Source organism: Hirundo rustica, chromosome 7, assembly GCF_015227805.2.
Source record: "Hirundo rustica isolate bHirRus1 chromosome 7, bHirRus1.pri.v3, whole genome shotgun sequence".
Taxonomy (NCBI): Eukaryota; Metazoa; Chordata; class Aves; order Passeriformes; family Hirundinidae; genus Hirundo; species Hirundo rustica.
The window spans coordinates 18384212-18408892 of NC_053456.1; the positions used below are offsets into that span (position 1 = coordinate 18384212).

The following is a 24681-nucleotide window of genomic DNA, read 5'->3' on the forward strand; positions in this document are numbered from 1 at the left end:
AAATATATTGTATATTCTCAGTGACACTAAATCAGGAGTAATTAACTGATTTCAAAGATTACAGCAGTATAACTGAAGTCAGCATCTGTTCCAAATTTTTTTTCCCCCCAAGGAAATTTCAGTGACACATATTCAAATGCAGATTCAAATGTAGTTAGAAAAAACAACAGAACAAAAATCCCCCATCTCTTTAACTATTGATATAAAAAAAAAAAAAAATAGATTTCTTTTTTTCCCCTGATAAATAATTTCTAATGAAGCTGTAATCATGCTGGGGTTTTACCACTCAATTCCTTTACCAGAAATAATCACCACGAAGATTCACATTCCCTTTTGGAGATACAATAGCATCTTGCTTTTAAAATACTAATCTGCTGGAACTTTGAAAGTATCCTAAACTTTTAGCCTTAGAATTCAGCTTCTCTTTTTTTTTTTTACCATACACTTCAAGAGATGTGTTTTCTCACTGATATTAGTAACAACAGTATAGTATAATACTGTGCTTTGAGACCCGCTGGTTTGCCACATTTTATCCTGGTAAGCTGGGTACACCCTTACTAGCAGGATAAAAGCAGGCCTCTGGGAGATTTACTTACCAAGGAATCCAAATACTAGGTTCAAGTTAAAAGGCATAAGGCCATAAAATTATCAGGGCAGATGCCACATCTCTTTGTGTACACCAACCTCTTCCTCTTCACTCATTGGTGCATGACAATTGTGAAAGGAATTTCTCCAGCAGATCTGTCTCTGCTTTGATGGTTCTCTTTAGGGACAGAGAGATACTCAAGCAAGTTCAGACCAATAAATGAAAAAAGCTTGAAGATCCACATAAACCAAAATTATCTACACTGTATTATAGAAGAAATAATTCGTATAGAAGAAATGTGTACTTATGTGACTGATGGCACGAATAATTATATTCCAAATTATTTAAGAATTCTGGAAAACAGTCTGATCAACAAACTTGGTTTTAGCAATGACATGTATTGTTCAGCTGTACTTTTGGTCAGAAAGAATTATAACGTCACTATAATACTAAAGATTTTCCACACAAACCCCTCCCATGAAAGAAGAAAAAAAATAGAAATATCAACCAAGAATTAGGTAATGTTATTTTCTTAGGCCCCTCATTCAGGAAAGTCATTCACCATCACTGCCAAGTAAACTCAAGAAAGAGCTTGTTAGAGACTTCTTTTTGCTTAAAAAGTTACTATCACATGTTTGTATTTTTTGAGCCCAGATTATTATTTCTGAAATTACCCCTCTGCTTTTGAGTGTTTCTGTGTGAAATATATATGTTTCTTTTCCATATCACTCTTAAAAGAAAGAAGGGTTTTCTGTGATGAACAGACCCATATACTGGCAGAAACATTAAAAAGAAAGTTGTTCATAGAACTAATTTATGTCTTTCCCAGAATAATAATGTCCTCAGTTCCTTGGTTTGAGTTTCTTTTGGTTTGTTTTCATTTTGATTTTTTGTCATGCAAATGGTGCTAACTTGCCTTAGCACTCACTCCAATTTGTGATACAGATAGGAATGACTTTGTGGTTCTTGTAACCCAGAAAAGCTGAAGGGATTTACAACATTCTTTGGCTGACTCAAAGGGCATGAGCCAGAGGGCAGAATGGAGAATGGAAATAATGGGGAATAAGAGGAAGCTTTCTGCATTTATTTTCTAGCCTCCTAGCCTTGTATCAGTAATTCATGCATTGGTACTCTTCACAGAGATTGTTATTAGAAAAATGATGTTGATGTCCCTGAGATTATTTTCTCAGGTCCAGCACTAGTGTTACTGTAAGTGGAGAACCAAATTACTTCAGTGGAAAGGCCATTAATGTTCACTTTAGGCAAACAGAAAGCATATCCACTTGTGTCCATGGTTTTATAATCAGATTTTTTGGGTTCAGTATATAATTTTAGGCCAAATGCTAAACTTTTAATAGCTTTATCTTTGTTTCTGACACAGTAATGTATACCTCTAACTGAGTCATATCTTAGCATCTAGTTTTCTTTCTATTGCTGCAAGCTATTTAGGAAGGGTAAAAAAATCTAAGGCTATGACATACCTATTCAAGTCTCATGTTTGTTTTGACTTCATGGCTTTGGAGTCTTGTTCTAGAGTTTGATCAGAAGTACTTTCAGATAGAAAGTCGCCTTATCAGTATCTTTTTTGATTGAAAGCAATGTAAGAATCTCAAGCAGTTATGCATTGTGGCCTTGTTTTCTTGAAGGTGGAAAGACATAGATTCTCCACATTTTAATGCATTAACTGAAAATCAAGCTGATATTATTCTTTCTTGGTCCTAGGGCTCTTATCATTCCATAACTGCAAAATCACTACTACTGGCTTACTTACCAAATACTGAAATATGCAGGGCCAAGTTTCTGTTTTGTTCAGTGACAGAAATGCCCCTGTTTTTCCTGCTATGTCAAACAAAAAAGACCTTGATGCTTTTACAAGCATTTTAGCAATACAGAAAAATTAAGTGCTGTTGTTATGGACGTTCTACTCACACAAAAAATCCTCCATCATTAAGCAAGGGTCTCATGTTCTTGCAAGATCTCTATGATGTAGATACTGCACAAACAGACAGGCTTGTCCTCCATGAGACCTAGGTCCCTTTGTGGTAGGTCTAGATTAATTTTCCTTTGGAAATGTGGGAACAATTGGCAAATTTTTCCTTGTTTTCTTCCCAAAAAACTCAATAATTTAAGAATCTAAGTCTTCATTTAAGAAATATTTGAGTGTTTTCAATCAATAGAAGATGAAATAATCTATGCATAGCCAGGACACTGAAATAGATACGCCTGCAAGTAGCTGAGGGGGGGTGATGGTGGCCACGAAGCCAGGAAGGAAATGAACCTGGAATAATTACCTGTGTCCCAAAGTAGAATAGGTTAGTACTAGAAAGAGAGTTGCAAACTATTGGAAAGAGTTTTGTTGATGTCTTGTTTCTCCTGAACCCCTGTAATGACATGTTCTTCCTCCCAGGGTGAGTGGACTTCATAAATATGGCAAAGAAAATAAGTACTTAAAGTCTTTAGTTATCAAAATCAAATTGTCTTCAGTTCAGTATTTTATTTCTTTAATACTATTGTCCCTCTCCACTCTTTCCCGAAGTGACAGTAAAGTACGTAATCATAATGAAATTTAAATGTATAGACTTACCAGTCACACAGGTAAGATGGGAGAGGCAGTTCACACTGCTCAGAACTATTGTTTTAGACCTTGTACAGGATGATGTCCATACCACTGCATCATCTTAATGATTTGTTTTACTGAGATTTTTGTATCAACAACATAAAATTTGGAAACTTATTTAAAAGCAATAAAAATGGAGCCTAAGATACTGCAGATTTAGATAGTAACCTCAAAAAACCCCAAAAACATGGAGTTTGATGAAGTTACACAACATAGGTTAAATCCAGCATTTTCTTGGTTAAAGCTGGGTCAGATTGTTAGCTGCTTCAAAATGCAGAGATAGACATTGTTGTGAGGACACAATTTTTGATAGTGAAGTCATAATCTTATAGTATCTTCCTGCATATATTTTCTTTCTTCTTCCCTCAGTTTTTGCTAAATAAACTCCATGAGGTCCTTAAGCACATAAATATGAGGAAAATATTTCATCGATTATAGTATCAATTGCTACTTTTCTTTTCTTATTTCTCTTCTGAATAAGAAGGTCTCATAAAAAAGCTTTTTAGATCAGATCTGCACTGGTGGCAGCCACAAACCTGAGATGAGATTTATTACCTGGATTTCTTTGTGACTTAATCATATCAACAGAGATTTTTTTTTTTTTTCAGCAACTGTAACACTAAAATATTTAGATGCTTCAATACCATTCCTAGGTGCTTCTAGAAACTTCAAAAGTTAAAAGGGGCTGAAGGACTAAGGGAGCCATTAATAGGAAGATATGTCATTGGATGTCCTAAAAATTCCTTATTTGTCATAGTAGACTCTACTTACTGCTTATGATGAAAAGAGTAATCAATTACCAGTGTAGCATTACTTCTAAGTCACAGATAGAGATCATCAGGTAAATGTTTTGTCTCTTTGTTGCCAGAATTGCTTTTCACTACTGCATATAAACAGGAAAAGGTATATAAAGAGTGAACACTTACTACTTGAAGTAAAGAAAGATACCCAAATCCTACATTATCAAAGTTTACTTTCACGTTTTTCCATCGGGCACTTTGATTGTTTTTTATGAGTTCCTCGCACTGACTAAAATTGTTGATTTGGTCGACTTCAAACCTTTCATCAGTTGTGGTGTTAACACAGTAGTAGAACTTCCCAGCAAACAGATTTACTCCCATGATGCTGAAAATTAGCCAGAATATAAGACAAACGAGAAGCACGTTCATGATGGATGGAATTGCTCCTAAAAGGGCATTCACAACCACCTAGTACACAAATACAGGGGGAAAGAGAAAAGAGTATAAGCATATTTACAGCAATACATTTTTTGTATACTGTTTCACCATTCCTTAATAAATGCTTATTCAGAAACTAACACTATAAATTTTAAAGCAGTACATTAATAACTGTAGCATTGCACCATTCATTTAAATTATTAACATTACTACATGTAATGAAAAGAAAATAAGTGAGATAATGAAAATAATTAATAGAAAAACAACAGAGAAGACCTGGCAGTAGTAAGATGAGGCCTGACACTCACTTGTTCTAGATAAAAATGAAAAATGTGCTAAATGAAAAATGTAGACATAATAAAATTCTAAAAATGCATGAAAGTATAGCTTAAAAAATGTTTAAAGCAAAATGGCAGCCTGTAGATTTGATCAACATAGTTTTGAAATTTAAGCTGAAAACACAAATGCCATGAATCTAGAAACTAAGCTCTACATAAAAGAATTATGCGCGAATTAAATACATAACTTTATTGCCTTATTGTTCCATGCAAGATTATAACAAAGATTAATTTCTTTGTATACGAAAGCAAGACAGGTTTGCAATATGTGTCTACTTGAATCAACATAATTTATTTCAAGCTCCAGTCTTGTTGTTTCATGTATTAAGTTAGCAATACCTGTTATTTATCTAAAAAAAGATATATTTAGGACTTTTGATTTTGCATTTTTAATTACTTTTGGGGGGGTTGCCTTCTCAGACATTTGCAGGCAAGATGTCAATAAATCTTATGTAGATGAAAGGTGTATTGTTCTGATATATACAGTAATTAATCACATGTGTCTGTCAGACCTATCAAAACTTTTGTGATGAGCAGTTGTTTTTCCTCAAGTATCGAATTCCAGGTTCTCATTTATGAGTTATATTTTATTTTAAATTTTACATTTTTTTCTTCTGTAAACTTTTGGGACCTGGTAAGAAGGTAAGATAAAGTATGAAGCAGGGCTCTGACTTTCAGTAATCTAAGTCCTGCAGCAAGGCAGGGAAGGATTGGCAAGGATATTGGAGTATATTAAGTTGTCGTAGTCCATCTCTGTTCCCTGCAATATAGATACATTCTCCCCACTACCAACATAGTTGTGAGCAAGCTTAGAACTGCTCAGTCTTACTACCTGCATTTCACAGCCTCTGGAAGGCCTTTGGAAGAGGAATATTGTGGTTGTGTTATTTGTCACTCAGCCCCCTCCTCCCCTCCTCCCAAATGTTATGGACAGGAATTAGGACCTGTTTAGAGATCTTAGGTAGAAATGTTATTTTCAAAGGATATTTTCTTTTCATTTAGAAGGTTCTCCTCCATTGCTAGACAGTAAAAATGGGACCTTTCTGTAGCAGAATAATCCTTATCTTTTATAAAACCTTTTATTTTCTTTTTTTTTAAAATATAGATTGTATTTTTGTTGATTAAAAGATCCCAGTGATAAATAGGTTGCTACTTAGCTTCATGGAACTGAAAACAACATAAAAATTAGAAATGGAATTAGAAAATCTGAAATTTGCTCCAAGTCTAACCTGATCTATGACACTGCATTATGCTATTGTTGCTTTGAAATTCTAGGCCAGCTAGTATTTGTCTTATCTTTTTATTCTCCCCACCCATAAAAATGTTCCAGATGTGTTACACTGATTGAATTCCTCTGTTTAGTATTGATGAAAAACCTGAAAATAAAGATGTCAAGAAAGAAAAATGGGGATTTAGTTCTGCAACTCAAATGAATTAAGGTTACCTCTGCTCACACAAAGAATGATTTTGCATAAATTAAGTGCCTGTAGCAATTACCTTTATAACAACCCTGACATCCATTGAACCACAGCACAGATCCAGAACAGGCAGCAGAATAATAACAGCAACAATAACTGTTACAACAATTATGAATTTATAATAATTGTAGAGAAAAAGATTTCTACAAAATGCATCAGTGTGTCTTGCATCTTTAGATGAACAGGTAATGCAGTCTCACCACTGAGACCATGAAAAGATCAGCCACATCTTCTTGGATAAAAAGAGAACAGCTTCCAGCAACTGTTCCAACAGTGCTTCCAACAACTTATTTCATAGAGGTCACTGAAAACTCATCAAATGGTAAAAATTTTTGGTCACTACTGACCTGGCCTGGATGCGAACTGGTGACCTAGAGATGAAAGGCTCTGTATCCTATTACCAACCCCTTGAGCTATCCAGTCCCCCTGGAAGGTTTTTTAAGAAAAGAAGAAAAGAAAATTAAAACTTTTAGAAGTTGTTTTCTGTTTACATTTTTTTTTTTCTGCTTGATTTTTTTTCCCTCAACAATGTTGAGCCTTACCCCTATCATATTTATAATGTAAAATTGCATTGTTACACGTTGGTCAGATGCTCAGCTGACTGTAAAGTCCTCCTTAGCAAGAGGTCTTTAATTTCTTCAACAAATACACTTGGAGAAAATTGCCTGAACTGCATTTTTCTGTTTGCTTGCTTGTTTGTTTGTTTGTTTGGGGTTTTTTGTTTGTTTGTTTGTTTTGGGGTTTTTTTGTTTGGTTGGTGGGTTTTTTGTTTTGTTTTGGTTTGGTTTAGTTGTTTTGTTTTTTTGTTTTTTTGCTGTGGGAATTAGCTGAGGTATCTCAGGATAACCAGGATATTAACTTAATATATATCCAAGACTGCACCCATACATACACAAACAACACCTACACACATAAGTTACAGCCAATGGACAGAAGAAAGGGAGAACCAATTGAAAACTGGACTGAACGTAGAAAATAGGTCAATTAGCATTTCTTAATGAGTTAATTTAACAAATAAAAATTGTCATTCTCATCTTATTGGAAAGAGTCTGTAGAAGATTAAAAGAATGTTAGCAACTACAGCTCTTATTTTTGCTTGCTCTTTAAATCTAGATCAGATATACATGATGCAAAATGCATTTTTTATTTTAAAAGGGGCTGTTCTCGTAGGCCTATTTTCTGTTATTTCTTGATACAGAATATAATGCCAGTAAATTGGAAAAAGGTGTTTGCATAGTTGTTTGTTTGGTTTTATAAATTACCTATGCATTTCCTCAAGGCTGGGATGTTGCTGGTCAGGCTGACTCCAGTGAGCAAAGCTGCAAAAGCCCAAGTTGATTCTGCTTGTTCACCTTCCTATAGCTTCAGGTAGGTGGAACAGCAATAAGAAGAAGTGAGAAGCAACACCTGATGCCTAAAAAGACAACGGAGCTCTAGACTATTTTACATTCCACTCAACATTCATCCAGGGGAAAAAAAAATCATTGTGGGAAACCATGTCTTCTCTAGAAGAAAGCAGTATTTCATATTTATACACAATTTTTCATGTTTAAATTTCCGTAACATTTATCTTCCAATATCAGGTTTATATATAAGATAAAATAATTAATGCAATACTAATTGTATGTCCTATCTTCTGGCCAATATGACATTATGTCAAGACACATTAGTAACCCAGATGTTTTTCATGTTTGCTGTTTGTATCTTCTTTTGAAAAACTCTCCAAAGAAAACAGCCAATAACAGACAAAAAATCAGTTTTGCTGTCAGAACTGTTCATGTGTGTAGAATGATTGTACAAAACATCAGCGTATCCCTTCTGTGTGAACAGAATATAAGGAGCTTTACTAGATTAATCCCTGCTGTGGGAGACATAGCTGAACATATAGTGAGATATAAATGTATTTTGGATGCCTGGGGAAAATATTTTCCATAGATCCCGGCACCTCAGCTGCCACAGACTTTCCAGGAATTCCTACATTGCAGCTGAGTAATGGATATATTGGATATATCAGGGCCTCATGAAATCTGTAAACAAACGAGGAAAAATCTTTAGTAGTACTTATCTACTTTTCCAATAACTTTTGCAGGTTCTGTGAAGAAGTTCCAAACCCTGTTCCTGGTGCAAATGAGGAGGAAGTTACCATCTTTGGGATGGAAAGGGAGATTATAGGACTATGTGTGGAACTTTCTTTCTACTCAAAATTAGAAAGTACTTTATTGGAAGGTACCAACTTCATAACTTTATGCTTAAATAGGAAAAGTTCCCAAAGAGCTGCCAGAGAGAACATTTGCATTGAAAGATGGAGAAGTGAGCAAGTAGACATTGGTTTAGATTCTTGGTGCAGCACATAGGTAGGAGTGCTGGAATGGCAGGAGGTACGCCATGAATGGACATGGATGTAGGCACAGGTGACAATGGGATCTGCATTTACCATGTGTTCATAGAGAAGGACCAGGAGGACAACACCCAAGGAGCTCTAGAAGACTGTGAAACCACACTGCCTTGACCAAGTGGGTATGAAGTAACAGACAAGTATATTCTCCCTTCCACTGTGGAAGAGTTAAGGCAAGGGAGGAAAGGACATAGTAACCCCATGTAAACATGCAGTAACTATACCAGGTAGGGGATCGAAAGAGCATCTGAGGCAGACCATGAAGAAAGCCCACTCCTTAATCAAAAAGATTGACTGTCTGATGCTGTAATAATGGCTTTCTCTTCTCCCTGGTACTGGTTAAATTGATGATGGAAACTGCCTTTCTCCGAAGTTAGAGGATCCTCTTCTGCAAGTCATAACACACGAGAAAGTCAGTGGGATTGGAAGAAATGGTTATGGGGCTTAATTTAGGAGCAGCTAAGTCAGTTGAAAATGTGTGTCACAAAAGCAATGGAGGTAGTGGACCTGAGGGCCAGCAGACAGAATGAAAACATGGCCCAACGCCAAGGATTCAGAGTGACCCTCCGCAGAGGCTCTGGTATCTCGGCCACAGTTGCTTAGTGTGAGGTTTGGAGGTGCCCTTGAAGGGAGATAAGTGGTGATGCAGTACAGGAAAAATATTCCCACATAAGATACCCTGTCTCCTTTGAGTGCATACATGGAGTTGGATTGAAGATGGCTGTTGACAGGTAAGGGTTAAAACTGGAAGATTTGGTGAGGAGGGAATAGTTTCTCTCAAAGTGAACTTGCAGCTGGGATTGCTAAGCATGTCAGTGTGGGAAAACTCCATTTATTATGCCTAGTGTTGTTTATCCTCTGCCTGTTTTGAGAAGTAGAATTCCTGTATAGGAATACATAATACACTCTCACAGACATGCTTGAGCCTCCTGCTGGGAGACAGAGACAGATCATGAAAGCACAGCCTTGTGATAAGCTGTGCATGCACAAAGCCCTTTCACGTTTTGGGGCAGGCTGCAGGTCCTCCTGTCCCCACGAGGATGAAGTAACCCTGAGGGAGCCTGTGTCCCCGTGTGCCTCTGCCTCCCAGCTTTGTTGGCAAGGTAATGAAATAAATTTACTCTTTGAATTTGAGCTGTGTTTTGCAGGTCACCCTGGTTATCTGTCGATTCACACAATGGCTATCTAAGGACTAAAGTTCTTTATATTGAAAGGATAAAGTGTATGTACATTGCCACAGCATTGCTGTAGATGGGAATTTTACTCACAGGTAAAAGTGAAAATTTATGCTATTTTATCAATGCTTATATCCGGTAATAAACATATGTGATATTGCAGTCTAAATGAGGACATAACAGGAAAGGAAGAAAGAGAAGGAATTGAGAGAGAGATTGCAATTCTTTTACCTTAAAACTAAAAATTTTGTCATTGAATAGCTTGGAATGGTACCCTGGGAAGGAGCATACTGCATGTTCTTGGTGATTAGCTATGAACTGGCTGTAGAGGCAACAGTGAATGAAAATGAGGCATATCTGTGAGAGAAAGGGCAACCTTTGACATGATCTAAATAATGGTTAGGGAGGAACTACAAGAATTTTTAGATTCTAGGAACCTAAAAATGTAGAATCAGCTGAGTAATTAAAACTTTCTCATTTTCAATTAATTACTTCTATTTTATCTTAATGGATTTCTTGCAAGAAACTAATTTTCGTAAGTTTGTTCTGCAAATGGAAATCAGAGTGGTACACCATGCACCATGTGGATATGGACATATGATCTATAATCCACTAACTACATTCTGTATTTACCTGAATGAGAAAAAAAAAAAAAAAGCCAACCCAAACGAAAACCCCCATCAAAATGAAAATCAAATACCCCATCCCCCAAATGAAAAAAAATGAAACCACAAACCTCCTTAAAACCCTTTCTATCAAATAAGAATTTCCCTTATCCCAACTTAAAGCTGTTGACTTGTTGCCATTTTGCACATCTGAGAAGAGTCTGGCTTTGTCTCTTATCTTCCAACCCAAATTTCAGATAATTAATGGATTTTTCACTTTTGCCTTCACAGTTGGCCTTAATTCTATGTGTGTACATATATATATATATATATATATATATATATATATATTACATGAACTAGGATTATGTAAAGTAAGAATTAAATAACATTTGGAAAACTGTTTAGAAAAGTTGTAAGAAGTTTGAGAAAATAAAAACCCCCTTATTTTAGCAAACTATGCATTTTGTCAGTGTTAGGCATGAGAAGTACCTTGAGTGAGCCAATTGAAAAAAAATTATTTATGACGATATCTTCAATTATTGGAGTAAAAGGAAGACTCTATTGGGAATAAACAGTGAAAATTATCAGAAAAGCATTATTTAAAGCAGTGACTGTAAAAAATGTTGGACTTAGAGTATGCAAAGGCAGACAGATGGAAAGAACTGAAAAGACCTGTCAAGGAGTTACATTTAATCTGAATTTGAACAATAATGAACAAATAAAGTTGAAGTAAAAGATAAAAGGTCTCAGAGGATAAGAAAATCACTCCGTGAACAAGACAATTATTGTATTTTCTACTTTCCTGTAACTGTTACTGTACAAGTGCACCTGACTGAAGAATGCTTCTGATGGTGAATTTTGTCTTCAAAGAAAGCAAGATACTTTTTCAAACAATGCACAAACTATTTTTATAATGCTTGTTAATGGAGATATTCCATATTTTTGTGAGGTGAGTTTATATCTCAGAATGCCACAATTGTTAGCAGAGAGGTTCAACTAGGTGATTCTGTGGTTCTAGTCTAGCTTTAATAAGAAAATTTAACTTGTTTAAAGTAGCAGCACAAGCATTTGTTATTCATGTAACAGCCTATTAAAAGCAAGCTACACTGTTGGATTTAACAGATGAGGTTCTGGAGCCGCCTATTTCTGTTTCTCACCAGAAATCAAGTATGAAAAAAGTACTTTTGAAGACAATATAGAAGAAAAGATATAATTTTACATAATGTATTATAAAATAAAATAATTATCTACCAAGAAATAAATCACAGGGCTCCATTAGTTTGAGAAGACTTGGTAAAGAGACACGAGCATGAAAACAGAGCAGTTACTTGATGTGTGAATAGTGTCTTTGTATTTCACTGGATGCCATAAAAAACCCCCAACTTCTTGCCCACCTTGTTGCATTAATGTAATGTTATCGACTTTTATATGCCCTGTAACATTTTCAATTAAAATGCAAACTATATTATGTATTCCATTTAAATATCTTTAAATTTTGACCTAACAGTGACTGTTTTCTGTAGGATACAACAAATATTAAACTGGAAAAAAAATGTATCATTTTCAATTATATAAGGTAACTCTTCAACAGTTCTCTTTTTATTGTAAAATTACAGTCTAAAAAAATACTAAGATGTTTCCTGTATGATTTACAAACATCTATGCAGAAAGACCTCAAAGTTTATAGATTTTTAAATTGCCCTACAGGAGACACAAAATATCTAATAGACTTTCCTTAAAACTCAAAGGTAATGAATAAGGTGATAGTCCTCAAAAAATCCTTCCGAGTGCATGATATGTAGATCCACAAAATATATTCCTCTATTTTTAAGAGAAACTTGCAGAAAATAATGTCTCAGTTCATTGAGAATGGATACATAATTCTTAACTGTGAGATAAGATGCTAAATTTACACTGGACATGGTTGAGACTAATACATCGTTTACACTGAAGCAATAAACCCCCCTGCACTAGTGATAACCCTCCTGCAGTTCGTGCTTGCAAGGGTTGTAGTTCTAAGAAGTGGTGGATTTTGCTAATGATTCTTGTGATTGCAAAATTTTTATATCACTGACATATTTCCTGCAGGACATTTTTAAACCTCAAGAAAGATAATACTCTTCCTGGCATTTTATAAAAAATTATGAAAACGAGTTTCCAGCAGAGGCCAAAGAAAACTGAAATCAGATTCCAAGAAGGGATTTTTTATGTTATAATCCTTCCAATACACTTGGAGTGATTTACTCGATGTAACATATAGGGTGTTTTATATTAGGCAAAAAATTTAAACTGCAATTATATAAATATCTGTAGTTGTGACTATTCAGATAGCAGTATTTTTGAGTGTGTTTAACATATTAGGAGTTATGTTGAAAACTTTCTTCAGGTTATTTTGAATACATTAGTTATAAATTGAGTAACAGGGTAAAGCATAGATCTTTCCAAAATAATATAAAATCCAGACTCAAATTTTTAAAGAAAACCAATTTTTATCTCATTTTAAAAAGCAGCAAAAAATCTTAAAATAGCTGAGGTACCTTTCTCCTTCAAAAATAATCCCAGACACTCTAAATAAAAATACTCATTTGCTCATTTTAATATTTTTTTCTGTAACATTTCAGAGTTATTTCCAAAGATTTAAAGCAATTGAGAACCAGTGGAGGATGACTATATAGAATCTACTTTTGCTGGTACTGGGATTTGCAGATGAGGTTTTCTCTCTTCCTAACCTTTAATTTATAATGTAGTGATTAGTCAGACTGTACTCATTAAGGATAGAAAAGGGGGAAATACTGTACCCACAACACAGATAAGGGAGGAACCAGTGGTCCACCCCATCCAAGCTGAAACGTATCCTATATGAAATAGAAATATATAGCCTGTTATTAGTTGTGAAACTGTAATGACAGACACTTGATGCCATATTTTCTAACTCAGTTATATGAGGAATGTTTCTTTCATACTAATGAAGTTTTGAGTACTCTTGAAAATGCCTCATTGCCACTTTCCTGTTAAGGGAATCTAAGGAATAGCCTTTGAATTTTAGAGGAGATTTAAGACATCAAATACTCTAATTGAGTTTTAAAAGTTATGAAATTGGACTGGAAATTTGAAATACAGTAAATGTTTAAAGCCATCAGCCAGAAATACGCATAAGGCATGCAAAACTGAAAGTGCACTGGATTTCAGATTGTTTGCTGCCTTCTACTATTTCTCTAATAAATCAAGCACGGCATGACATGCTTTATTTTGTGAAGTTAGACACAAATGCATGCTTTATTGTCACTTAATTCTCTAACTCAGCAAAGCAAATGTACTCAGTATTCTACATTTTCAAGTAGCATACCAATTCAGTACTAGCGCAAAAGCATTATACTGCGAGTACTAAAAAGCTAAACAAAAAGCAATGGGTATATTCAGATCTCAGTTTGCAGCTACTGCTGCTTAGTACACACACCAATTGAGATGAGAATATAAACCCTAAGACAGAAATTTAAATTAAATTAAAGCAATCCTTTACTTTGCCTTCCAGCATCTGGGTGGAGTTGGTTTTGAGATTCAATATAGAAGGTATTAAAATTTCTCAGAATTCAGTATACTGTCAGGTAGTTTAAATGCCTTTAATATGGCAAACTTTGCTTTTGTGCTTAAGGCAAGCACAGGCTATGGATCGCTTGAACCCTGTTTTGGTGCAAGTGATTCCTAAATCTTATACTCACTTTGGAAGGAGAATTATGAAACAACATAATTATAAAATTAACTTGTAACTAAAGAGTATAGCTGAAGACTTCTAAGAATGTAGCTTAAGATCTGAAATGTGTTTCATATTTAGGCATATCAGAATAGTCATTAGTATGTAATGACTGTGTAAAATGCTGCATTCTTCCAGTTCACCAGAATGAAAAACTTATTTAAGGAAAACATTGATTGAATTAAAGTAGTTGAGTACTTGGCAAATTGTTTTACAAAATGATGTAAGACTTTTTGTATCCACAGCCTCTTGTGGAATACTTAAGATATTTTACATTATTGGTGCAAAATTTGCACAATTTTGAACATGGGTAAACATTAAAATTTAAATACATGCTGAATTAAAACTCTGTTTTATCACAGCTCAATGTAGGTTTGGGCAGTATAAGAAAGCCAAGAGGGCTGGGCTGCCTTTTTTTTTTTTTTTTTTTTTTTTTTTTTTTTTTTTTTTTTTTTTTTTTTTTTACTTTCCGCAGACAGGAAAAAAAAATCTCTTTTTATAAATTCTTATGAAATGAACTCGATTTCTGAGAAGACTTCAATATGACTATAGTCTTATGAGCTGGTCAATTATTTATTATTTGAATCTTTTTACTGTTCGTGAGTCATTCATAAAGTAATGCCAACAACTGTCAGTGAGTTGTTTCGAATACTTGCCAAGTGCTTTGGAAAAAACCCACATTTCAGAAGCGTGATTAGTAACTCTAAGGCCTGTATATACTTGTCCAGTCAAATCTGCTAAGTGACTGGAATCAGGTACTTCATTGACTGTCATTAATATTGGAGGATAGAGCTGAAGCCTATTTGCTTTTCCAAGCTTGTCTGTGATTCCCAACCAGTAAATTGCTCATGAATTATTCATGTTGTGTAGCTGAAATTCTATCATATGATTGGGCTTCTGGCAGAGTTTCATAGTTATTCAGCAAGCAATGGGGGGAAGCAGCAAATAGATTTCAAGTAACAGGTACCTTAATAACAGCTTCTTTATGCATGAATATCCTAAACCTTGTAAGTGGAAAAATTTACTAAGGCAATCATGTAAAGATACAGAATAATTGAATAAAACATTTGGCAATCAATTTTGACATCTTTCTAGAAATGACCTGTTCTTCCCAACATCATTTTAGGAGCTGCATTTTTTCCTCCCTGCATAACATCTCTACTGGTCTTCCAGTCCAGCTGACCAGAACATTGTTAAAAATGTAAAGCTGACAGCAGTTTCTCAACATTTCTCTGCACAAAATCACATACATTTATCTGAATGTTCATGAATTTATCTGAATGTTCATGAAGAGTATGTACAAAGAAAGACAAAGAGAAAATGGCTAAGTCAAACAGTTGCATATTCTGTAGTACTTGACCAGCTCTTACCCTGCTGAGTATCACTTCATGAGTTTTGTATAAGGAGAAAACTGTTAAAAGTCAATTTGCTGCATGAAGCTGAAATATATTAATTTAGTAATCATTGGTTAGCAATGTATTTTCTGTTGCATTCTGAAGTAGAGATAGGTAGTCTGCTGAATACAATTTCAGGAGAAGAATTCAAAGCCTCAGTTTGACTTCATTAATCTTAGATTTTTTTCTAAAGATTTTGCATTGTTTCCTCTTATGTTTCCATGACACAGGAAAAAGCATTCTCTTAAAGCATATTTCATTGACATGCATATAGAGTTAGTTTGTATTCAGTGGCTTTAAGGAACAGAAGGTGTAAACAAATGAAAAAATAAGTCAAAATGCCTTCTTGAGTGAGATGAATAGTAAGCAGGGCCTCTAAATTACCCAGAGTAGCAAGAAATAACCTTATATACATTGTATTGAATACTGAATAGAGATTAGTTGAAATAAAAGAAGCATTTACCTTAAAAATAGAATAACTTCTTAGAGGTATCAAATAACTTGATTTGCTTTTTAAGTCAGCCAAACTCAGAAATAGATTTAAACCACTAGCAGATATGAATATATCTATAGTATCGTCTAATGAAATTCAGTGGGGTTAGATTAAAGGGGGTTTATAAAATATAATGAAAAATTAAGAAGTTCAATTTCTAGGAGAAAACATCTTTGTTAACTAATACTAAATTAGATTCCTGTATAAATATTGTGATATGCCTATCAGTCAAGAAATTAATACAATTTAGTTACATTTTATTTATTATTAAGACTGTTAAGAGAGTTCATAGTTGGCAATTTCAAAGACTCATAGGAAAAACTCCTGAGATTGGCTAGAAAGTAAAGTAACCTTAATGAAAGTAAGTTCTATGTGATACTGCATATGGATTTAGGTGAATGGATGAAGCTTTTTGCTTATCTGTTAGTAAAAGATATGCGATAAAAAGATAGTGCAGCCTTTCTGCATGGACTTGTCATTCCTTGTTGTGCATGCATGTATTCTTTCTATGCGTGCATAGTTTCAGACACTTTCACGTTGTCTTACCCTCATGCCTTCAAATCGTGACAAAGCTCTTAGAGGTCTCAAAGCTCTTAGTGTCCTAAGGGACTTAATGGCACCAAGTTCAGAGTAACCCAATGCATTTGCTGTTAAGCTAACCAAAGAGACCTATATGAAAACAGGAAAGTAAAAATTATTATATTGTACATCCTCCTTTACATACCATAGATGTGAGATATACACTTCGTTAGGAAGATTCTAATTTTGGATCACTTTCTTCAGGAATAGGGAGTCTTTCAAGTAAAAAAACATAAGAAATATGAAAGAAGAATATGTAAACAAACAAACAAACAAAAATATCATAAGATAATTAATATCTGGAAACATCAGTACTTCTGAATTTCATCCTTTGCTACTGATCTGAGGACATTTAAAACCACAAAAACTGAATTAAATTAATCTCTCCTTTTTACCAATGTTAGTATTGGTCTTATATTTTCTTTATTTTACAACACTGTTGGGATCAAGAATTGTGGTTGATAATGTAATTTTATTGCTCATAACTGAAAGGGAATTGGTTAAAGTTTGTGTTGAACTATGCATGGGTCACAGAACAACATTGCTCCTCTGAGAATTGTTAAAAAAATTGGTAAAAAGGATTAATTTTGCCATAGACAGTTATACTGACTTGTCCTTTTGCCTGACTGCTGAAATGATATGCTTTACAAGCTGGCATTAACCTGGACTATGCCATTTCTAGGACCTTAGAAGAACAGTTCCACTGGTGGAAGAATTTGACAGGCTTTTAAATATTCCATGTCCCTACATTACCTCAGTGGGAAATACCACATTCTCCACATTTGCTATGTCTCCTGTCCAAAATATTACCTTTGGTTTGTTTCCCATTTCCCCTAAATGTTCCCTCGTTATGCTGTTCTTATACCTTAACTATTTATTGGGCAAAAATAGCATAATGTTCACATGTACTCTTCCATTATAAAAAACAATGTATCAGGTAAAAAGAACTCTAGGACTGTGTTCATATTTAAAAACAAGCATTATATGTGAAATTTTTTAGCTTTTAGAAGTTAATAGGTTTTCTGAACTTTTCAGCAGCTCTAGCAACCAAAAAACCTGGTTCTTTTGAAATCTAAATTCCTTTTTCCAGCACATTCATCATATCATTGAAAACTTTCAAGCTGCCAAAATCTAAAGGCAAATTAAAGGAAGTATCCACGTGTGTAAGTCCAGCCTTTATCATGAACTAATTCAGACCCTTGAATACCTTCACATAATAATGTATGCACATTTTCACACTCACAAGATGGCTGTTTGGGATATTATGATTTAAATAAGGTCAAATATTAGATAAAATTAGTTTAGAAAATGAACAGCTGCTTCTGCTTGCATGCTTGTTCAAGCTTTTTTGTCGTAGGTGTCACTTAGATACCCATTTTGAGAATTTCAATACTAAAGAGCAAAGTGTTTTCCAAGAGAGGGTACTTTCTTTGTATGAAACACGGTTATCTGTAGCTGTATATGTGAAGTTGAATATATTTAAACTACAATGTACACAAATCAAAAATGTTTTTAACACCCATTAAAAAAACCAAACACCCAAACAAACAAAACCCCTGAAGAAAAATAATTGCTCTGATGCTCTGATTAGCCCTTGTATGTTGGAAACACATTGATGTGTTGGATTTTTGGCAATCCTTTGGACAATGAATTCTTATAAAATTCTCTTTTTGTCTCTTCAGTGTACATTCCTAAGTCATTGAAACCAGGACAAAAAGAATCTTAACTTTAAAACTGAGCTTGTTTAATACTTGGTTTTTGTATATATTTTACCAGAAATTACTATCTTGAAAATATAGTCACTGGTTCTGTTTTTGTAACTCTGTGAAACACAGTATTTGAGGTTCACCGGCAGAAATTCATGAACTGCAGAAACAGTACGCATTCCTGCACACTGGAGGTTTTTTCCCCATAGGGTATACTTAGGATATTCTTAAATGCTCCATAATTGTATCAATGCATCAAGAAATGTTCTCTCCCATTTCACATCACAGTACCATAGAGCTGGAACTATGCTGGAACCCTTGCAGCAAACGTGTCTGTGGAGACTGCAAGCTCAGTAGTATTTATTGGACTTCAATACTAATTAAGCCACACTACCAGTGCTAGAGATATATTTTGCTTTCCTTGTGGAGCACTAATTTATCCATATGCTGAAATTTGTACACACGATGTTAATTTTCTTGCCAGAGGAGTTTCGACTCAGGTGGCTGTCTGATGTCTGGTGGATCAGACACCCATCTAAATGCTGGATTCAACCTAGACCACAGCAGGAGCAATGATGGGTCTGGAGGTGGGAGCAGGGCAGCAGGACCTCTTTCAACAGCAGTGTTGGGATAAACCCCCTATCTGCTAGGGGCTGATAACTGCTTGGGGGCTACCATACGAGGTCCTTCTGTTCAGCAGCAGAGCTTCCAGTCTCTCTTAGCATAGCAAGGCAGTGCTGCAAGCATAAAGTGAAAGACAGAGAAACATGGAATTTTTCCGGCTACCTTACTTTTCAATTTGAAAAGTAAGCTAGTTGTCATTAATAGATATTGTGGCTGCAGAGAAAGTAAGTTTAAAAATTATCAGATAAAGATAAAAGTGTCACCTAGGAAATGCGCTACATACATCAACAATCAGGAAGTCCAGCCAGCACCAGGCATTGGTAAAATATGTTTGGTAGCCATAGGCCACCCACTTCAGCAGCATTTCCAGAATGAAGATGTAAGTGAAGACCTTGTCAGCGTATTCCAGCATGGTCTTGATAGTTTTACGTTGTTCAATATATATGTCTTCAAAAGCCTGTGAGTATAAACATTGAAAGAGATGTTATTTTTTGTTACTGCATATACTTCAAGTTGTAACACAACAAACCAAAAAAGGCAACAAAAAAAGGAAATTATCATCAAAAAAAATACAAGGCTATGTCATTTTATCTAATGCTTCTTTATCTGATAACTCAGTACCTGATTTTTCCCTATGGAAATATATTTTCCAGCTCAAAGGAGGAAGAAGCAGATATTACACAGCAACCACTCTACTGGTCAGAGATATTTTAAAATGTATTTATTTATTGATGATAGTGAATTATTCTTCTCAGATCATATTCTGTAGTGAAAAATAGACCTGATTCTGCCATGTGTTGTGCCTGAACTGAATTCTACTGAGAAAATTTGGCTTGTTTGTAGGTAGACCCAACTTCAAAATCCAGGGCCATGGCTATAAAATTTTCAGGGCAATGACAATACAATCTACCTTTTGTTTTTAAGTCCTCTAGCTCCCTGCAAATTTTAAGTTATAAATCTTAAAATGCGTTCTTGCTTTCTTAAAATAATTATTTACCTAAATCAATCAGCTGCTTTATTATTCACATTTTATGAGATACATAAAATTTCTGAGCTCCTTGCCATATCATTTAGACTTTTTGTTTTCTCATTTTTAGGCAATTGAAAAAAAAAAAAAAGCTCCTGTTTTCCATAAATTTTTCTTTTTTTTTTTTTTTTTTTCCTTAAACTGCTTTCAAATTTCAATTATGCTATTATTTCTTTTGGAGACTGACTGATCTTATCAGGCTGAAAGAACTGGAATGATCTGCTAGCTTGCAAAAATTTGGATACCTTTTGACACTAACGCTCATTTTTACTCAGCCTGCTTTTGAACCACTCGACATCTGTCGTTTCAAACGATTAGTGTTCGTATATTGGACATCTAGCTAAGATCTGTGTAATTCTGGTTACTTGCATCAGGCGCTGTGGCAGGTGACACTCATGCATTCACGGAGAGCTGGGAGGCCAGCACGCGTCATCTCATTGTACAGGTGGGGAGATGCTGGGCGAGCAGCGCTCCGGGCAGCAGCAGTGTGTCTGCCGCCCGCCCGCGAGCCCTGCGGAGGCAGCTCGCATCCTGCCTATGCCGCCACCTGTCCTGCCAGTGATGACTGAGAGATTTGTCTGGAGCATGGCCTTGGGGTGAAGATGGGATACGGTGCTGGTAGATGCAAAGAGACCATTTCGCTATCGCAAAAGTATTTAAAGGGAGAGCAGAGTCTCACATCTCCAGAGGCTTGGGCTAATCCATGGTCTTTGAAATGTGTTCATGAAATAAAGGTTTTCTGAATGCCACACCTTGGGCTCACAAGTGAGGTACTAGTGCCATGGGATCTTGTCTCAAACTTCCTCTATATATAGTAATAGAAATTCACCTTTTTCAGATCTCCTTCCACTACTTTTCTCATTTATATTCTTGTCACTGAAGATTTTCTCCACTGAGTTGTATGAACCAAAATTCAGTAGCGTAAACTTGATCTTTTTTGTTATTTGGAGGATTTTAAATGACAGGGAAGGTGTCACGTGGTATCTCATAAAAGTTGTTTTTCTGATGGTTGTGTTGATATTAGACCAAACAAAAGCAGAATAATTCTTAGAGATTAGCTGAAACTAATGATAGGTATTATCATAAACTGCTAACAGTATTAACAGTATTTTAAAGTGTTGGGAGCGGTCTAATGAGCTTATAATACAATTTTGAAACACCATATTTTTATTATGTAGGAATTTAAGTAATTAGCCAAAGGGTCATTAAATCTATCAGGGTAGATGCTAGATATACTCTGCATTATCTTACAACAAATAGTTTGCCTAAGAAACTTTACTTCAGTGTATATATATATGGGCTCCCTTTAATTTAAAATTTAATCTACAATTTCCTTATTCTTCATCATTTGTATTTTTGAAAAAACACATTAATGTTAGGGTTTTATTTAATTTATTATTACAGATTTGGTATTTTTATGATTGTATTCCCTTTATTCTGCCATTGCATGCTTGTTAGAACAAATTCATGTTTATGCAGATGTCCCTTCAGTCTACATAAATACAAGTCAGTAGAAACTGAATTGTAAGTCTAAATAATAAATTATTTTTCTTAGAAAGGAATCAAAAAATCCCACACAGTCTTAGCTTTTTTTTGCTGTACTAGCACACAGCATTTATGGGGCTACATGAGCCGGCCCTGGCCCTTGCAAGGTGTTTTGAACTGTTTATGCCATTATAGGTCCAAACACTTCAACAGTGACAGTCCTTTCCCCTCAGCTACATCAGTAACCAGCAGTGAAAGGAGAGAGCACACTCAAATAAGAAAGATTAGTATGTTCTCTTCTTCACATGCTGTTTCTCTCTGCCTGAGCCATATCACTGCCACTTCCAGCAATGGAGTTAGGCTCTCTCTAATAATTTATGTCTGTTCTTTTTTCTACATGTTGTTGAGAAGAGACTATTTTTGCCATTTTTCCCAAGGCCCAAATTAAATTTAGTCCTATCATTTAAAGACATGGAATTGTGTTAACTTAAAATAATGTTAAGAGCGACAATTTTAAGGAGTTTTCTGACAACATGGAAACATTCTCTTCATGTTTTACTTACCAGAGCTCCACTACTGAGGAGAATCATGAAGACAATGAAAGTCTCAAACCAGTTGTGTTCAACAATCCTGAAGCAGGTTTTTCTAAGGTTCCACCACTGCTTTCCTCTCCCTTCTTCTATACTTACTTGACAGCACTTGAACCTCCTTACACAGCCTTTAGAAAAGTGTATATAATTAGAGGAGGAAAAAAGGAAGAGATTTTGTTGAGTTGCATTAATTTTGGTCATGCATTCTGTTAATGATACTATACTATTTTTACTGTGCTATGTAGTAAAAACCCAATAGATTTTCACCTAGATAGCCTTCTTTTTCTTCAAAGAAAAAAATAACATTGAGATAATTGGAATCTACAGTTAAATGAACAAGTGAGAAGAATGTAATGTATTCCCCATTTATCAAGTAAGTGCTCAGTACAGTGCACAGAAGAAGAAAAAAATCCATCAAATGTGAAGCCAAATTACAGAATACAAAGTAAGAGTTCAAATATACAAACTCATCCAAATATCAGGTAGGTTTATGTAGTAAGATATGGGAAAATTATATTAAACTGTACCTTCTTTTGTTCAGGATACTCAATTCAGACAGTGTTGCATTCATTGCATAAAAGAAATCTAAGCATCTTATCTGAGTTCTGGGCTTTTCAGTACCAGCTAATTTCTCTAAGTTCTGTCCTTAATTTATTTACACTTTTATAACTTAGCTGCTGACTTTTATGTAGAAAAATACTAGTAATAAATAATGGTATTTTCCATGACAAATCCTAGACTGTAACAGTACTACCTCTTACAAGTTCAGTGTAAATTTCTAAAGAATGATCTGTTACCATGTCCAGAAGTAATCCAACCTGACAATAGCATTTATTCTCCAGTGCCTAAATCTAACTTTTGCTTACAGACATAAAAAATGGCATTTGTATCCTTATATTACTGTTTTAAAAAATAGTTATTCCCCCACCTCCTTCACATGCACGCATCCATGAGGTTCCCCCAAGGAAATGCCATTGGAAAAACATTTTTGACCACATAGTGGTTTTATTGAATTGCGGGCCAACAGAAGGAAGAATGAAAGATGGGGGAGTCCACCAGGTGAGACTGTTGTTGCCCCAGGTGGCACACAAGGCTCTTCCTTCTCCTTTTGCCAATTTGTAGAAGACTCATTTAGCATTTTGCACAAGACCTTGAGGTGAAGTTTTTATTTATCACTAAACAGCTGTTTTAGTAATGTATACTTTATAAAGCACTTGGATATCTGTGAAGAATATAAACTCCAGAAGTACAGTAACATACTAAAATAAAATATTCTATACCATATTTTTTGTATTTTAAAATAGAGATACATTTCCAATAAAATGTTTCCTTAACTATTTATCCAATACATAGTATAATTGTGGTATCAGTGTCCATATAATATATTATGGACTAAAAGTACTACTGCTAATCAGAGCTTAAACACTAACAAGAGGGTAATATGATAAATAAATAATAATACTTAACTTACACAGAAAATTATTCTGTAATTCTATTAATAATTATTACTAGTGTTTTTCTTCCAAATACCTTCTGTGAAGCAGGCCTCTGGCTCCTGGGCTTCTTCAGGTTCAGCTTCTGGTTGTTCCTCTGCAGGAAGTCCAATATCAACTGTGCTGCCTTCAGATGAACTAGATGAATTTAACTTCTGTAAAGGAAAGAAACATCACAAATGCATAGGGAAAAGATTTTAAGGTGAATATTATTTGATTCTGGAATAAGTAAATACATAGGTAAATTGTTGATAAACATCTGAGAAATTTTTACAGTCTTATATATATTTTCCTCCTGCACTGAATGAATCCATTAAATAGAAGGTGTATTAGTAACAAAACAGACTTCAAATAAAATTGTGCTTTAAACTGGTAAATGTTGGTAATGATGCTAAATCTGAGAAGATTTATGACCACAACAAGCCATAAGTCATAATGATCTCTTGACTAACATAGAAATAATGAAGCTTAAACAAATATACAGGAATTTGCAGTGTCTACTGAAAATCAGATACGAGTCTAAAAATGACTACATAAATGAGGTGGGAGCTCATAGAATGAGACATAAAAGCAGAGAAGACCATATTTCAGAGGTTAGTCAATCCAGATTAAAATTGCTGAAAGTCTAGCTCAGAGTGAAGCAGAATCTGCATACAATAAGGATGAGATAGTTTAAGCACATAAAAAATCAGATTGTTTTTTATCAACAAGTTTTCAACAAAACGATGAGCATAAAGAGAGAGGCATAAATTGGAAACCAAATTAAGAAAGAAAGAAAGAAAGAAAGAAAGAAAGAAAGAAAGCAAGAAAGACAGAAAGAAAGAAAGAAAGAAAGAAAGAAAGAAAGAAAGAAAGAAAGAAAGAAAGAAAGAAAAGAATGCACTTAAGCATATTCTCATCCTAAAAATCAAAAAACTATTGCAACACGTAACATGCAGCTGAAACCTGGTTGCAATCTACCTCTTCAATATTGTGGCTAAAAGTTGGACAAAATTATGAAGGAAATATATTTGGATATGTATGGCTAAACAAAATAATGAAACAACTGAAATATAGACCACTGAGTCCAGCTGTAAACTCAGCACTGCCAAGACCACCACAAAACCATGTCCACAGGTACCTTAAATACCTTCAGGTATGACAATTCAACCACTTCCTTGGGCA

General features: G+C 34.8%; 1 protein-coding gene across 5 annotated transcripts in view; it reads right to left on the reverse strand.

Moving 5' to 3' along the window:
* The window catches only part of LOC120754910 (sodium channel protein type 1 subunit alpha), a 93221-nt gene that overhangs the window by 9074 nt on the left and 59466 nt on the right, over positions 1–24681 (reverse strand). For all 5 annotated transcript variants that reach the window (XM_058421279.1, XM_058421282.1, XM_058421278.1 and 2 more), the window contains 5 exons: positions 23555–23672; positions 21998–22152; positions 19206–19379; positions 16560–16682; positions 4130–4411 (listed from right to left, as the gene is read on the reverse strand). In XM_058421279.1, the coding sequence (XP_058277262.1) occupies positions 4130–4411; positions 16560–16682; positions 19206–19379; positions 21998–22152; positions 23555–23672 (852 nt within the window). The remainder of the gene's footprint in view (positions 1–4129; positions 4412–16559; positions 16683–19205; positions 19380–21997; positions 22153–23554; positions 23673–24681) is intronic.